General features: G+C 65.6%; 2 protein-coding genes across 2 annotated transcripts in view; one reads left to right on the forward strand and one right to left on the reverse strand.

Moving 5' to 3' along the window:
* Positions 1-528: 528 nt before the first annotated feature.
* Positions 529-11,819, forward strand: CBLC (Cbl proto-oncogene C). The gene is made up of 14 exons (XM_054010395.1): positions 529-917; positions 2,286-2,432; positions 2,671-2,827; positions 3,369-3,490; positions 3,875-4,012; positions 4,385-4,472; positions 4,575-4,706; positions 5,260-5,427; positions 5,832-5,935; positions 6,068-6,244; positions 6,367-6,469; positions 7,009-7,093; positions 10,196-10,210; positions 11,719-11,819. Exons 1-14 carry the CDS (start codon positions 571-573, stop codon positions 11,817-11,819), a joined length of 1,884 nt encoding a protein of 627 aa, XP_053866370.1. The 5' UTR covers positions 529-570.
* A 2,010-nt stretch (positions 11,820-13,829) lies between these two features.
* BCAM (basal cell adhesion molecule (Lutheran blood group)) overlaps positions 13,830-16,059 on the reverse strand; it is a 29,403-nt gene continuing 27,173 nt past the window's right edge. Inside the window, exons 15-16 of the mRNA XM_054010716.1 lie at positions 15,749-15,869; positions 13,830-15,420 (exon numbers count right to left, since the gene is read on the reverse strand). Coding sequence (XP_053866691.1) covers positions 15,415-15,420; positions 15,749-15,869 — 127 coding nt within the window. The 3' untranslated portion in view covers positions 13,830-15,414. The remainder of the gene's footprint in view (positions 15,421-15,748; positions 15,870-16,059) is intronic.

The following is a 16,059-nucleotide window of genomic DNA, read 5'->3' on the forward strand; positions in this document are numbered from 1 at the left end:
TGCCGGTGCCCCTGACCCCCGACCCGCAGCCCCCTGCCAGCCCAGCACTGGGCTCCCCACCCCCCAGCTCTGCCAGTGCCCCTCACCCCTGACCCGCAGCCCCCTGGCCACCCAGGGCTCCTTCCTTCCTCCCTCCCTCCCTAGCTCTGCCGGTGCCCCTGACCCCCGACCCGCAGCCCCCTGCCAGCCCAGCACTGGGCTCCCCACCCCCCAGCTCTGCCAGTGCCCCTCACTCCTGGATCCAAAGGCCCCAGATCTGCAGGTTCACACTTGCTCTGACAGGTGCGCAGTGTGTAAAAACGCCCCCACACTCCTTCCCATCTCCTCAGTGGGGGGGAGGGGAGTGACCTGTCCGGATGTGACAGGAGGGGGGGCTCAAGGCCTTGCCTGTGGCCCTCTTGTGAAGCTGCTTGTTTGTGTCGCTTCCTCTACGCTTTTCTCTCTCGCTCGCTCTGTCTCGTTCTTTTCTTCGTTCCCTCCTTCCCTCCCCCTCGGTCAGACCCGCCCTGCCCTGCCCAACCCTGGGTGCAGGAAGCACAGTCTCTCCCCTCCAGCCTTTCGCCAGCTGCCATGGCTGCTGCAGGGGGACCAGGTGCCCGGCGGGGCCCTTTTGCCCTGGGCGCAGCCGCTCGGCGCTCGCTGGACAAGGCCCTGCAGGGGCTGGAGAAGTTGCAGCGGCTGGTGGAGCAGCCGGGGTTGGGGCTGAGGAACAGCCCCCCCAGCCTGCTCCAGCTCCTGCCCCAGATGCGCCAGCACCTGCTGCTGATTCGGGGCCAGCCCGGGGCCAGCCTGAGCCACCTCTGGGAGGCCGGCTACTTCCCTGTCTACATCAACAACCTGCAGCGCAAGGTCAAGCAGGCCACCAAGCTCTTCAAGGGAGACCCGGATGGCATTTTCCAGGAGGGGTCGGCCTCCAGGTACTGGCCCCAAGGGGGCACCGTGGGGCAAGGGGCAGGGAGAGCTGGGCTAGCAGAGGGCTGCAGGTCGGGAGTGAGGGGCACCAGCAGAGCTGAGGGGGAGGCAGAGCTGAGCTAGCAGGGGTGTGCGAGTCGGGAGTGAGGGGCACTGGCAGGGATGTGGGGAGCCCAGAGCTGGGCTAGCGGGGGGGCTGCCGGTCGGGAGTGAAGGGCACTGGCCGAGCTAGGTGGGGAGAGCCCAGGGCTGGGATAGCAGAGTGAGGGGAACCGGCAGAGCTGAGGGAGGGACCCCAGGGCTGGGATAGTTGGGGGGCTGCGGGTCGGGAGTGAGGGGCACCTGCCCATAGGGAGAGGCTGGCCGCGCCTGTTGGACTCTGGTGAAAGGGTGTGGCCCCGAGTTACTGAGTAACCAGCTCCTATCGCAGCGGAAGCAGAAAAAGAACCAACAACAGAAAACGCCCAGATCCAGGGACCCTGGCTCCCCGCACTCCCAACCCCCCCCATCCCAGCCTGGGTTCCCCCCTAGCTCTGCTGGTGCCCCTCACTCCTGACCCGCAGCCCCCCCATCCCAGCCTGGGTTCCCCCCCCCAGCTCTGCTGGTGCCCCTCATTCCCAACCCTCAGACCCCCCATCCCAGCCTGGGTCCCCCCCCCAGCTCTGCTGGTGCCCCTCATTCCTGACCCGCAGCCCCCCCCCATCCCAGCCCTGCTGGTGCCCCTCACTCCTGACCCGCAGCCCCCCCATCCCAGCCTGGGTTCCCCCCCAGCTCTGCTGGTGCCCCTCATTCCTGACCCGCAGCCCCCACATCCCAGCCTGGGTTTCCCCCTAGCTCTGCTGGTGCCCCTCACTCCCGACCCGCAGCCCCCCCATCCCAGCCTGGGTTCCCCCCCCCATCTCTGCTGGTGCCCCTCATTCCTGACCCGCAGCCCCCACATCCCAGCCTGGGTTTCCCCCTAGCTCTGCTGGTGCCCCTCACTCCCGACCCGCAGCCCCCCCATCCCAGCCCTGCTGGTGCCCCTCACTCCCGACCCGCAGCCCCCCCCATCCCAGCCTGGGTTTCCCCCCAGCTCTGCTGGTGCCTCTCCCTCCCGACCTCTCCCCAACATACAAACCATCTTCTTTCCTTCCCAGTGTCTGTTTCTGGGTGCCTGGAGTGGAGATTGTGGGGTGGGGCAGGTGACAGTCCGTCTTCCCCCCAGCCTGGGGTTGTCCGGCTCCACCAGCAGCGTCTCTGGGCCTCTTTGATGCTGCAGAGAAACTGCCCCCCTCCCCTTCCCGTCCGTCCGCCCCCCAAGTGTTTCCTGTTGACTGTGGTGGGGGAGGGGAGAGTGGACCCCATTCTCACCCCTGCTCCCATCTCTCCCCCAGGAGGAAGCTGACCAAGCTCTCGCTGATCTTCAGCCACGTGCTGGGGGAGCTCCGAGCCCTGATCCCCGACGGGCAGGACCAGGGGCACCAGTACCGGCCCAGCCAGCCGCCCGCCGAGGCCTTCTGGAGAGGGACATGGGGGGCACGGTGAGATCCCTGATGCCTCCATTCCCCAGCTACCCCCCGCTATTCCCCTCCCAGCCCCCTGCTGAGACATGGACTCCCCGGTATCCCTGCCCCACTGCCCTCCTCCCCCTGCTTGCCCCCCCAGGTATCCCCTTCCCCTCTCCCACCCAGATACCCCCCTTCTTTCCCAGGGTCTCCCAACCTGCTACTTCCAACCCCCCATGGGCCCATCCCCTCTCACTGCCCCCTGCCCCCACAGGAGCCTGGTGTCATGGAGCGAGTTCCAGGTGGGGCTGCAGCGGGTTCATCCCGTGGCGCCCGGCCCCATGGCCGCGGCCCTGAGAGCCACCATGGACCTGACCTGCAGCGACCACGTGTCCATCTTCGAGTTCGACATCTTCACCCGCCTCTTCCAGGTACGGGCGGGGGGAGGCGGGGCTGGACACGGGGGGCCAAGCGGGGGAGATAAGGGCTAGGAGGGGCAGCCTCCCCTGCACACCTGCTTCCTCCATCCTTCCCCTCCCCAGCCCGTCCTCCATTCCCCCACCTGGCTCCATGGGCCCAGATTGCAGGGGGTGGGGGCGGGGGCTGCTGCTGTGGCCCATCCCCCTCAATGCCCCTCCACCGGCTTTGCTCTAGTCTCTGCACCACCCCCACCCCCACTTTCGAGCAGGGCCAGGTGCTGGCCTTGATCCCCAGCAGGATGTGGCGTGTCTGTCCCCGCTCAAGCTGCGCTGACCCGTGGGCGGGGGGGGGGGAGCACTGCCAGGGGCGGGCGGGCGGGAGGCCTGAGGGTTTCCGGCTCAGCAGCAGCGCTGCAGCGGGGTGGGGGTGGGGGAGAGACGCAGGGCAGATGGGACGGGGGGGTCACCCCCTGGCAGCACAGAAAGGCAATGGGGGTCTCGGGGGCGGGGGGGCAAGACCTCGGCGTCCAGCGCGACCCTTGTGCCCCTGCAGCCCTGGCCCACGCTGCTGAAGAACTGGACGCACCTGGCAGTGACGCACCCGGGCTACGTGGCCTTCCTGACCTACGACGAAGTGAGGGCGCGGCTGCAAACCTATTCCAACAAGCCGGGCAGGTAGGGACCCTGGGGGGGGGAGTGGGGAGCCCCCCCGTCTGGGCCCCAGCCCCCCTCCCTGCAGCACAGGCCCCCTAGCGCCCCTTGGGGCCAGCACTGACTGCCAGGGGAGAGCGCCCCTCGCTAAGCCCCCCCACCCCGCTCCCTGCAGCACAGGCCCCCTAGCACCCCTTGGGGCCAGCACTGACTGCCAGGGGAGAGCGCCCCCGGCCCCCTGCCCCACTCCCTGCAGCCCAGGCCCCCAGGTCAATGGGGCCAGCACTGACTGCCAGGGGAGAGCGCCCCCCGCTGAGCCCCCCACCCCGCTCCCTGCAGCCTCTACCCCCTTGCGCCCCCCTCAGGCTTTGGGGTCACCCCCTGCCTCTGACCCTGTTTTCCCCCCAGCTACGTGTTTCGGCTCAGTTGCACGCGGCTGGGGCAGTGGGCCATCGGCTACGTGAGCCGGGACGGCAGCATCCTGCAGACCATCCCCCAGGACAGACCTCTCTTCCAGGCGCTGATCGAGGGGCACAAGGAGGGCTTGTGAGTGGGGGTCTGGCAGGGAGTGGGGCGGCCGAGGGTGTGACGGAGTGGGGCAAGCTGGGGGCCCTGCTGGGCAGATTGGGGCAGAGGCCTGGGGGACAGAATCCGGTTATGTGCCCGGAGCCTGGTGTGGTCTGGAACTTGGGCCCGGGTGATTGTGGGTCTGGATTTAGTGGGTCAGTTCAGCCGGGCTGAGTTGGGCTGGTTCGAGTCGGTTCTGGTCAGGGCCGTGTGGGTTTCATTCTGGGTCGGTTCGGGCCCAGGTTACTCAGATTTTGGGAGCACTGATGCCGACCCGCTGGGTCCTCGTGTGGATCTGTGGGGGGTTCTGGTCGGACCAGGCTGGTTCTGACAGTTTCCGCGCCCCCCCAGTTACCTGTATCCGGATGGGAAGAACGTGAATCCGGACCTGACAGAGCTGACAGAACCGACGCCTCAGAACCGGATCGAGGTCTCACCGGTCAGTACCGGGGCTGCTCCACCCCAGCCATGCCCCCTGTCCTGGTGCCCTCCCAGCCCCCTAGGCCAAGCCAAGCCCAGTCTCACCCTCCTTCTCCCCCAGGACCAAGCCCAGCTCTACTCCCAGATGGGATCCACTTTCCAGCTCTGTAAAATCTGCGCCGAGAACGACAAGGACGTTCGGCTCCAGCCATGCGGGCACCTGCTGTGCAGGGACTGCCTGAACGCCTGGCAGGTGAGTCTGACCTGTGACCCCTGACCCCTGCTGTGCAGGGACTGCCCCGAGCGCCTGGCAGGTGGGTCTGACCTCTGACCCCAACCCCTGTTGTGCAGGGACTGCCCCGAGCGCCTGGCAGGTGAGTCTGACCTGTGACCCCTGACCCCTGCTGTGCAGGGACTGCCCCGAGCGCCTGGCAGGTGAGTCTGACCTGTGACCCCTGACCCCTGCTGTGCAGGGACTGCCCCGAGCGCCTGGCAGGTGAGTCTGACCTGTGACCCCTGACCCCTGCTGTGCAGGGACTGCCCCGAGCACCTGGCAGGTGAGTCTGACCTGTGACCCCTGACTCCTGCTGTGCAGGGACTGCCTGAGAACCAGGAAGGTCAGCCTGACCTCTGGCCCCACTGTATGACCCCTGACCTCTGACCCTGCTGTGCAGAAGCTGCCTGAGCCCCCGGCAGGTCACTGGGACCCCAGCCCCATTGCGGGGTGCCTGAGAGCCAGCCAGGCCCGTGACCCCTGACCCCAGCCCCCCAACCCTCTGCCCCCTGACACCCCCCTCTCCTCCCAGGAAGTGCAGGCCCCGACCTGCCCCTTCTGCCGCCGGGAGATCCAGGGGCACGAGGTGATTTGCATCGACTCCGTCGGCGGGCAGGGGGCTGGGGCGGCTCCGGACGAGGACGACGACGACCTGGAGGACGTGGAGTCGGTGCTGCAGGAGCTGGCGGCTCTGAGGAAGGTGGGGGGCTGAGGATGCCGGGGGGAGCGAGGGGGGCAGGGGATGGGGGGGGATGAGAAGAGAGGAGGAAGGTGAGGGGGCTGAGGATGCCGGGAGGACAGAGAGGGCAGTGAGGGGCAGGGGATGGGGGGATGAGAAGAGAGGAGGAAGGTGGGGGGCTGAGGATGCCAGGGGGGCGAGGGGGGCAGCGGGAGGCAGGGGCTGGGGAGATGAGGAGACAGGAGGAAGGTGGGGGGCTGGGGACAGTGGAGGGGCAATGGGGGCAGCAGGAGGCAGGGGATGGGGGGCAAGGAAATGGGAGGCATGGAGCAGGGGTGGGGAGGGGGCAGGAAGACAGAAGGGGGATGTAGGGGGTGGAGGAAGAGCTGGAGCGACCCTCACCTCTGTCTCCCTCCCACAGGCAGGGCATCCTGCGTTCCCCCCTTGCCCGGACCCTGAGCTGCGTGGTCCCCCCGTACCTCCCCGGCTGGACCTGCTCCAGCTCAGGGACCCAGACCCCACACCCCAGGTGAGCACACGAGGGGCATGGGCAAGCCAGTGCAACAGTGGGCATGTGTGCAAGGGAATGTGGGTGAGTGTGCAAGCAAGTGTGCAAGATGTCTCCCCTCTAGTGTAACCATGTCCCCCTCTCTCTCTCCAGGACCTCCCACTGCCCCCTTTGGGCCACCCCAGCCAGAACCCCAGTGACTGGATCTGGCATCTGCCGCTGCCCCCGCGTCCCAGGCCCCGTAGGCCCCGTGCCCCGCCCCTGTCCCAGGGGCCTGAGGAGCCCAGCTGATGGGGGGGCAGATGAGGGGTTGACAGCGCTGGAGACACAGTGAGTCATGGGGGGGACAGACCGAAGTGGGAGGCAAATGGATGGGGAAGGGGAAGAGTGGGGGGACAGACAGGCCTTGACCACTAGCTCACGGCCTCCTTTCTCCCTTCCTCCAACCACAGCTCTACCTTCAACCCCACCGACCCAGGGGACCAGAGAACTGGGGGACCAGAGAACCCAGGAGTCCGGGTGGCTGCAGCTCAGCACCCCCACAGCACAGCCCGGGTGAGTCTGTCCTACTGCCCCGCAGCCCCCACTTGCCCCAGCCCCCTGGTTCCCGCACCGACCCCCTCACTGTCCGTCTGTCTGTTCCTGACGTGTGTGTGTGTGTGTCTCTCTCATTCTAGGTCACCCCCCCAGGACTCCCAGCCAGACTCTTGCAGACACCCCCAGGATCCGTGGCCAGCGAAGGGGAGGGGCTGACCCTGTACTGACCCTGGGGCCTCGACTCATGGCCCCCTAAGGACGGCTGAGTCCCAGGCCCCCAGTCAGTACTGCACAGAGACCCCCCGACCGATGACCCAGAGACCAGCCAGACCCCAGAAAGACGCGACACTTGTGGGATCCGAGGCTGGGAGGATCCGGGAGGGGGGTGGGGGGGGGGGCATGGGGAGTTGTTTAACTGGGGGTGTCTGGACTCCTGTAACTCAAAGAGAAGCAATACAACAGGTGAAACGACGGGTTGGTCCATCCGTCTGTCCGCTCTGGGTCTGGGTCTGTCTGCCCCCACACAAACCCCCTGTCTGCTCCACACCCCTCCCCAGGAGTATGAGGGGAAACCTCTGAGGGGTGCGATGCCAGCTGCGGCCACCAGGTGTCACCAGCACCCCATGGTAGACCAGCTGTGGGGTGAGGGACAGAAAGACAGACCCTGCTGACCTCCGACCTCTCTCTGCCCTTTCAACCCTCCCCCTCCTTCCCCCATGGCTCCCCCACACCAACCTCTGCCCCGAGACCCCCCACATGGCCCCCTGCTACTGCACCCCTGCAGGAGGGGGTTAACCTTGGGGCTTCACATCTGGGGGTGGCCCTAGACCAGGGGAAGGGGAGACAGGTGACACCCCCTCCTTTCTGGGGAGCGGGGGCTGTGCACAGCAGCTGATGGTAGGGGTATCGCTGTGCAAGGTGGGGGCGTTGAGAAGCTGAGGAGGGGTGAAGGTGGGTGCAGCTGGGCCCATGGGGAGCTCCAGGCTCCCCCACCCTGGGGAGAGCTCCCAGCCCTGCCCCCCAGCAGGGATCAATTCTCTACACACACACACACACACACACACACACACACACACCTCTCTCTCCCCCCCCCCCCCCGCCCCCCGGGATATGAGCTCATCTCTCTTCCAGGAACAGCTCGATCAATGGAGCTGGCGTGGGGGAGGGGAGGGCCGGGGGATCCCTGTGGGGCACAGATGGAGGATTCTGGGGTGCAGGTGGGAGATTTGGGGAGGCAGAAGTGGGGAGAACCCAAGAGCTGGAGGATAGGTCCCTGCAGGGCGGGGGTGGTGGCATGGGACTCTAGGGCCAGAGCTATGGGGCTAAGTCCCTCACTTTTCTTTCCCCTCCCGCATGTGTAGACTTTGTAGGATCCACCCCTCACCCAGGCTCAGCCCCTCTCTGACTTGCTTGGAGGGACTGGTCCATGCTCTGCCCCACCCCCCTTTCCCACAGCAGTCCTGGCGGTACCCCGCAAACCCCATTTATCAGTCAGCCCCCTCCCCAGCTCCCCCAGGGCAGCCTCAGCTGGGTCCCCCCATCCTACTCAGAGCAGATGGGAGGAACCACTGCTGTTCCCCCAACCCTGTTCCCCAGTATATTCCTCTCTTCCCCCTGCAGCATCTCCCCGCTCCGCTTCTCTCCCCCCCTGGGAGCCCCAGATTTCATCAGCATTTATAGCTGCAGCCGCTCTCCATTCCCCTTCCCCCACCTGGCTGGGGAGAGAGCCCACCCCCTTGCGCCCCCCTCAGGGGCTGTGAGGGAGCCTCAGGGGGAAGGGGGAGGTTTATGCAGGGAGCCTGGATGGCTCATCCAGAGCAAGTCCCCCCCCATTGCTATAATGGGGGTTGGGGGTCCTGGGGCAGCAGGAGGCTGTTTCCCTGGGGTTGGCAGGAAGCGACTGGGCCAACCCATTGATTGTGGGGGAGGCAACATTGCTTGGGGGGGGAAGTGAGGGGGAGTGACAGAGGCATGGCCTGAGCTACCCCCCCCCCCCCGCAGCTCAGCCAGTGCCCCTCACTTCCGACCCGCAGCCCCCTGCTAGCCCAGTCCTCCCCCCAGCCCTGGACTCCTCCCGCAGCTCTGCCGGTGCCCCTCACTCCTGTTTGTGGGGCTGGTGCCTGACTGGGTTTATGAGCCTGTTAATTACTTTGCTCTGTTTGTTGTTGACGGCAGCCTCCTGGCAGCCCATTAAATCTGCCTGGCTCATTAGCCAGCCCACGCGCCCATCTCCCCCCCTTCCCACGGGTTGCTTTGGCTTTAGGCCAGGGGGCTGCAGTGTTGGGGTGTCTGTGCCATATATTGGTGAGGGGGCCAGGCCAGCTGGTGGGGCTGGGTGTACTTTACTGGGGGGGCATGTGTCCTGTGCTGGGATTGGGGGGGCAATACTAGGTGGGTGCCCTGTGGGGGCAGGGAGCCATAACGGGGTGGGGAGGGGATGCTGGGTGGCCCGTGGATTTGTCAGCAGGGGCTGGATGAGCTCACCCCTAGCTGGGGGAGCAGGGTCTGGACCCACCCATGTTTGCACTGACGCTGGCTCTGCCTGGTGAGCCCACACGTTGGGCAAAGGATCTCGCAGGTTACAAGTCGCGCTACGTTTCCAAGGGGTCGTCGTGTTAGTCTGTATCAGCAAAAACGAGGAGCCCTTGTGGCACCTTAGAGACTAACACATTTATTAGAGCATAAGCTTTCATGGGCTAAAACCCACTTCGCCAGATGCATGGAGTGAAAATTCAGTAGCAGGTATAAATACACAGCACATTAAAAGATGGGAGTTGCCTCACCGAGTGGGGGGTCAGTGCTAACGAGGCCAATTCAGTCAGGGTGGATGTGGCCCATTCCCAACAGTTGACAAGAAGGTGTGAGTATCAACAGAGGGGAAAAGTCGTGCTAGGAGGCCGTGCCAGGGTCATGGCGTGATGTTATCCTGATTGTACAGCACAGGGCAGCAGACCTGTGCTTAGCCTGCCCGGCGGGGGGGGGTCACCCTAAATCAATGGTCCCCAAACTGTGGGGCACACCCACCTAGGGGGTGCGGAGGAACATTCAGGGGGTGCAGCAGGGCCAGGGTCAGCCCCCACAGGGGTGCAGGGAGGGGGAGCCACCCAGCTCTGCTCAGGCCCCACCCCCAACCGAGGCCTCAGCCCCCAGCCCTGGCTCCTGGGGGAGCGCAGGCAGATTACGTTACAGGTAAGGGGCGGGTGACATAAAAGTTTGGGGACCACTGCCCTAGCCTGAGCCCCACTCGCTAACCAGGGGAGGGGGGTGGGGGATAGTGGACTGCCTAAAGCTGTCTAGGTGCTGTTTGAGTTTCTCCTCGCTGGTGTCCCAAGGCCAGAGCTGGGTGGAGGCCATAGAGAGCTGTTGTTTCTGTCTGGCGATTGCTAGAGGTGAGTCGCTGATGCTGACCAAGCCTAGGGGTCGGACAGGCAGGGCTTAGCCCTGGTGTGGGGCCAGCGCTGACACGAAGGCTGATGTCCAGGCTGGGCTGGCAGTGAGGTTCCCGCCAGGCAGTGCGGGCACGGAGCTGAAATCCCTGCATACCTGGGTTCAGCAGTACACCCTCCGAACATGGCATCACAGAGGCCATGAGCACCCTGGCGGCAGGGAAATGCAGCAGAGGGAGTCGCAAACAGCTGGGTGCAGAGGTGCACAGCAACCAGTCACTGCATGATGCCCCCCGCTTTCTGGGGTTGCAGACACACCCCTGTGAACACCCCCCTGACCTCTGGGTTTCTCTGCTAGCCAAGGACAGCAAAGGTGAGTGTGTGGGGGGAGTGATGTGTTAAAGGGGCAATCATTCATCGGCCTTGCCCACCACAAGGTGGGAAACTGAGGCACAGGACCCTGCCCAACTCACTGCGGGGTTGGGTTTGTGTAGTGACGCCTGCTTTTCACTGTGGGTGTGGAGTTTTCCCCAAGGCTGGGGTCCCGGCGCCTTTGAAGGGAAGTTCTTTGTTACGCGTGCGAGGAAACGTGCGGCCGCGGTGGCACCAGGGGGGTGCGTACGTGTCCCAGGTCACTGGCTGGGGGCTAGAGCCAGGTCCATGCTGGATGGGTAAGAGGAGCCCTAGTTACTGACCGGCCCCTGTCGCTGCCAACTCCACGTGGCAGGAGGTTACAGATTCCCGCCCACTGTGGGCTTTTGGGGGTGCCTGTTCCTGCCTCCTCCCCAGGGCCCCCCTTCCGAAGCACAGGGACTGTCCTGGCCCCTGTTCCCTCCACCGGAGACTGGCTGGCACAGAGGCTGCACCTGGAGCCGCACATGGGGTCAAAGGGCAAATCACTGAGCCAGCGCAAGGAAATGAGCAGCCTGTCCCCACTCCTTCCGCCCCCTAAACAACTTCAGCCCCCCCCCCTTGGGAGGGGGCATTAAACCCAGGAGTCCTGGCTCCCAGCCCCCCCTGCTCTAACCACCAGCCCCCCCTCCCAGAGCCGGGGAGAGAAGCCAGGAGTCCTGGCTCCCAGCCCCCCCTGCTCTAACCACCAGCCCCCCCTCCCAGAGCCGGGGAGAGAACCCAGGAGGCCTGGCTCCCAGCCCCCCCTGCTCTAACCACCAGCCCCCCCCTCCCAGAGCCAGGGAGAGAACCCAGGAGTCCTGGCGCCCAGCCCCCCCTGCTCTAACCACCAGCCCCTCCCCCCAGAGCGAGAACCCAGGAGTCCTGGCTTCCAGCCCCCCCTGCTCTAACCACCAGCCCCCCCTCCCAGAGCCGGGGAGAGAACCCAGGAGTCCTGGCGCCCAGCCCCCCCTGCTCTAACCCACCAGCCCCCACTCCCCTCCCAGAGCCGGGGAGAGAAGCCAGGAGTCCTGGCTCCCAGCCCCCCCTGCTCTAACCACCAGCCCCTCCCCCCAGAGCCAGGGAGAGAACCCAAGAGTCCTGGCTCCCAGCCCCCCCTGCTCTAACCACCAGCCCCTCCCCCCAGAGCCAGGGAGAGAACCCAAGAGTCCTGGCTCCCAGCCCCCCCTGCTCTAACCACCAGCCCCCCCCCCCAGAGCCGGGGAGAGAACCCAGGAGTCCTGGCTCCCAGCCCCCCCTGCTCTAACCACCAGCCCACCCTCCCAGAGCCGGGGAGAGAACCCAGGAGTCCTGGCTCCCAGCGCCCCGTTGTAACCACCAGCCCCCCACCCCCTCCGTCCCAGAGCCAGGGAGAGAACCCAGGAGTCCTGGCTCCTAGCCCCTCCCCCCTCCCAGAGCTGGGGAGAGAACCCAGGAGTCCTGGCTCCCAGGCCCCTATTTTAACCACTAGCCCCCACTCCCCTCTTGAAGATGGGCAGGTAAAACGGAACCCAGGAGTCCTGATGCTCTTTTTCCAGCTGCGCCCGCTGCTCCAAGCCGGTTGTGCTGATGCGGCGCTAACCGGCAGCTAATGCTTTAATTTCCTTCTCTGCCGTGGGAGGATGCGGCTGGACGAAGCCTCTTCTGCATTCCCCACGCCCCACCCCCCACCCCTGGGTTCACGAGCTCCCCAGCTAACCCATGAAATTGGTGCCCCGAGGTTGCCAGGCTCCCAGGCTGGGCAGCAGCTGAGTGGGGGGCACTGCACCCCGGCTCCCAGGTGCCTGGCTGCAGCGGGATGCCTGGCGCCCTGCCCCATGCACTTCGCCCCCTGAGCTGTCGGGCTAGGGGGTGACCAGGAGCCCAGAGATCCGCAGCTTCTGTATCCACAGCCCGAGATCGGCTACACAGACCCTCCTGCCCCCGCCCGGGCCAAGATCAGGGCCCCTGTCGCGCCGGGAGCTGCACAGTCCAGGGTCAGTGCCTTGCACAGAGCCAGGGGGCAGGCGTGTGGGACAGGAACTAGAGTGGCCCAGCTACCCCCTCAGCAATTGACACCCCCCCCAGTTCCCTGGGCCCCCCAGGACAGGTGAAGCTGGGTGTGCAGCTGGCAGCGCAGCTGGCAGCGGCCAGCCCTGCCTCACTGACGGCTTTGTGCTGGCCGCAGCAGGGGGACAACTGCCCGTGGGGAGGGGGAGCTGGGCACAGAATGGTCAGCATGGGGGACAGGCCCAGGGGCTGCAGCGCAGATCACACACATGTGTCATGGGGGGCTGGGCCTAGAGGTTAGAGCGGGGGTGTTTGGGAGCCAGGACTCCTGGGTTCTAGAAGAGGAGTGGAGTCTAGTGGGTTAGAGCACAGAGGGGCTGGGAGCCAGGACTCCTGGGTTCTCTCCCTGGCTGTACCAGTGGGGAGAAAGCCCAGCCCAGATGGCACTGGCTGGCTGGCAAGTGATCTGGGCCCTGCATGTAGCTGCTGAGGTTTCCATAGCATGGGCTCCCCGGGGACAGGGGTGGGGAGGAAATGCCTTTTCCAGCCCCTCTGCCAGGAAAATGGGGACTTGTACAGGACAAAATCTCACAGGCGCCCCTTAGCCAACCTCCTTCCAGCATGCCTGCCCGCCTGCGAAGTGGAAAGCCCCGGCCCACGCCACTCCCCAGCCAGATTAGCTGACATCTCCTTGGCTTTGGCCACAGCCCAAATTGCAGCCTCCTGGCCCTATCGGCATCTCTCAGGGGCCGCAATGTACCAGGGTGGGGTGGGGGGACTGCAAACCTGCCCAGCAGGGCTACAAGAAGGGGCCACATCCCCTCTGCCTAAAGCCATCGACACCCCCCACAGAGGCTCATGCTGGCTGGCGCTGGTATAAACAGGGCCAGTGCAACCCATTAGGCCATCTAGGCAGTCGCCTAGGGCGCTAGCATTTGGGGAGCGGCATTTCGGGTGCTTCGGCGGCGACCGCAGTGGCCGGATCTTCGGCCGCCCTGGTCGTCGTCGGCATTTAGGTGGAGGGAGCTGGGGCAGGGGGGTGCGGGGAGACCTGCCTGCAGCAAGTACGGGGGTGGGGGTGGCACGCAGGGGAACCGCTCCCCACCCCAGCTCACCTCTGCTCCGCCTCCTCCCCCGAGCACGCCGCCCCGCTCTGCTTCTCTCCCCCCCAGTCTTGCGGCGCCAAACAGCTGATTCCCGCTCATTTTGTGCCATTCTCGCTCCCCTCATACCCATGTCGCCGGCCTCGCACCGTTCCCACTCCCCTCGCGCCCGCGTCGCCGGCCTCGCACCGTTCCCACTCCCCTCGCGCTGGTTTAAATGACTGCTTTTCAGCAGTTCTGCAACTGCAAACAAACCCCCAGCGCCAATGAGGCCCAGAGCCTAAAATCCCCCACCACATCCCCCCTCCTTGGGAAATCCCCGAGGGACTCACCCCGCCCAGAAGTCACTTCCCAGCAGGAGCTGGGCCAAGGGGGTGGGGGCAGAGGTATCCTCTGTTTACACAACCCCCCAGCACAGGAGTTCAAAGGGGCCAAGAGCGGGCGGGGGGGGGGGGGGCAGGAAATGCCTCTCAGAGCAGGAGAGGAAGCGGTACAGACAGGAGCCAGGTGTGTGGGGGGAGGTATTACAATCTTTAATACCTAGCCTCAGTGTAAAGTGGGGGGGGGGCAGCAGGCAACAGGCAGAACAATGGGGGGCACTGGAGCTGCAGGGGCGTTGGGTGACCAGATATCCTGCTCTTTGGGGCTCTCTCTTACATAGCTGCCTATGACCCCCTCCCCCCTTGCTCGCTGGTCACCCTAAGTGGGGGGCTCATGGACTAGACAGACCAGCCACAGGGGATGGGGGGGTAAAATTCACCCCGGCTGGAGCCCCCTCCCCTAAGGCTCTTCCTGAGGGTGGCCCGTGCCGGGGGAGGGGTGCTCAGAGGATGCTGCCCCCTGCTGGTGGGCTGGGAAAAGGGGGGCCTAGACTCCTAGCCCCATCCCCTTCTGGTGGGGCTGCAGGGACGCCCATGAGGCAGGGGGACAAGGGTGCTGGGATGGGGCTTCGTCAAGCCTGGAATGATGGGGGGGGCTGGATAATCCTGGTGGGGGGGAGGGCCTGTGCCCCCCCCATGGTGGCCCCTAGGGCTGGGGGCAGGAGAGAGCCATAAATAGCCCCCAGTTGGGCTCAGTGGGGTGGGGGTCAGCATTTGCCAAAGGACTGCAGCTCCTCAGGGTGGGGGGATGGGGCAAGGGCCCAGGGCTTTCATTGGGGAGGGCCCCAGGCTCTGGGCACCATGGGAGCAGGAAAGTGGAGGTCTGGGGGATCCCATGGAGGGGTTCGTAGAGCTGGGCTCCTGCAGGAGGCCCACCCCTTCTCAAGGCTGCCCCAGTTCCACCCCCCAGCTCCAGTGCCCCTAACAGACATTGCAGTAAAATAAACACCAGTGTCACGACTAGAGAAGGCCCCGGGGAGGGGAGGGGCACAGATAGGAACAGACCCCTTGGGGGGCAATAGAACCACCCCCAAAACACTGGCAAACAAACAGGTCCCGTAAAAAAACATTCACAACCAGAGACAAATACAATACCAGGCGGGGAGGAGGGGGGACTGTAGGTGCTGGGGGACACAGGGAAGGGCAGAGATGGGGGGAGGGGTGTGTGTTCTGGGGGTACCAATGCTGGAGGTGGGAGAGGGAAGGCAATGGGGGGCTGCTGCCATGAGCGGTTGGACCCTGGGGGGCATGTGCTGTGGGTAAGGGGGGCCCTGGTGCTAGGGCGGGTAGATCCTGAGGGTGCCAGTGCTGGGGGGGCAGTGGATGTGGGTCAGGGGGTGCTGTGGAAGGGTTGGATGGAACATGCCCACCTGGCTCTGACCCCCATAACTGGGGACAGGTGGGGGTCTCCCCTGTCTCCAGATGCTGTGGGGAGCAGGGAATCCATGGGGGTAGAGCCCATAGGGGGACAATGTGCTGGGGGGTAGGGGAGTCCATGGGGGGCAGGAGGGAGCCCCCCTGGGCATCCGAAAAAGTCTCTTGCTATAAACCAGGCACTGAAACAAAAACAACTGGGGGGATGGAGTAAATGCCCCCCCAACCCCCTGGGGGGAAACAGGGGGGTCAAAGTCCGTCTCTCCTGGCCAGCCGCCATCCCAGCCTCCTCTTCCTCGGGGGGGGGGGTTCCCGGTACAGCCGACCTCTGGGGGCAGGGCTCAGCACTGGGGGGGGGGAGAGAATCACACACTGACCCCGTGTCCCAAACCCACCCCCCACCGGCAGCCTCCACCCCACCCCAGCCAGTGACAACCTGGGTCCAATCTCTCCTTCTCCCCCGTCCCCCCATGACTCCCTGGCTTAGAGGACAGTGTCCCCCCAACTCCGCCAGGGTCTCCGTCCCAGCTCCCCAAGGGAGGGTTTCCCCCATCCTCCCCTCTATCTCCAAAGCCGCAGCCCCCCACCTCAGGCCTCCCGTTCCCTCCCGCTGCCCACCCAGGGCCCTCCACCCATCTCACCTCATGCTGCCCCCAGCAGCGCCCCCCGGCTCACCTCGTGGCCCCCATCGCCCCCCCCACCGCCCCCGCTCGGGCTCAGCAGCCCCGTCTGCTCGTTCCGTTTGTCCGTCTTCATCTCCACAGCCGGGTCCTCCGCACCGCCTTCCTTGGGTGTCCTGCGGGATGGATGGAGGGTGAGCCCCGTGGGGCGCAGACCGACGGGGGACAAGGGAAACAGAGGGGGTGGGCATGGGGGGGCTCATACAGGGATATCTGCCCCCCTCCAGCAGGGGGAGGGAGAGGGGGAGGAAGGTTCTCAACAATCTCCCCCCACCCCAGGGCAGGTGTTCCCGCGCTGTATGTAGT

The sequence above is a fragment of the Malaclemys terrapin genome, chromosome 21, assembly GCF_027887155.1.
Source record: "Malaclemys terrapin pileata isolate rMalTer1 chromosome 21, rMalTer1.hap1, whole genome shotgun sequence".
Classification (NCBI taxonomy): Eukaryota; Metazoa; Chordata; order Testudines; family Emydidae; genus Malaclemys; species Malaclemys terrapin.

What these genes read in the sequence shown, in the direction of transcription:
- CBLC (XM_054010395.1), top strand. Translation starts at nt 571, where the DNA reads ATGGCTGCTGCAGGGGGACCAGGTGCCCGGCGGGGCCCTTTTGCCCTG. An exon ending in TCTTCACCCGCCTCTTCCAG is followed by an intron (nt 2,828 to 3,368) that starts GTACGGGCGGGG and finishes GTGCCCCTGCAG; the next exon opens with CCCTGGCCCACGCTGCTGAA. An exon ending in TATTCCAACAAGCCGGGCAG is followed by an intron (nt 3,491 to 3,874) that starts GTAGGGACCCTG and finishes TTTTCCCCCCAG; the next exon opens with CTACGTGTTTCGGCTCAGTT.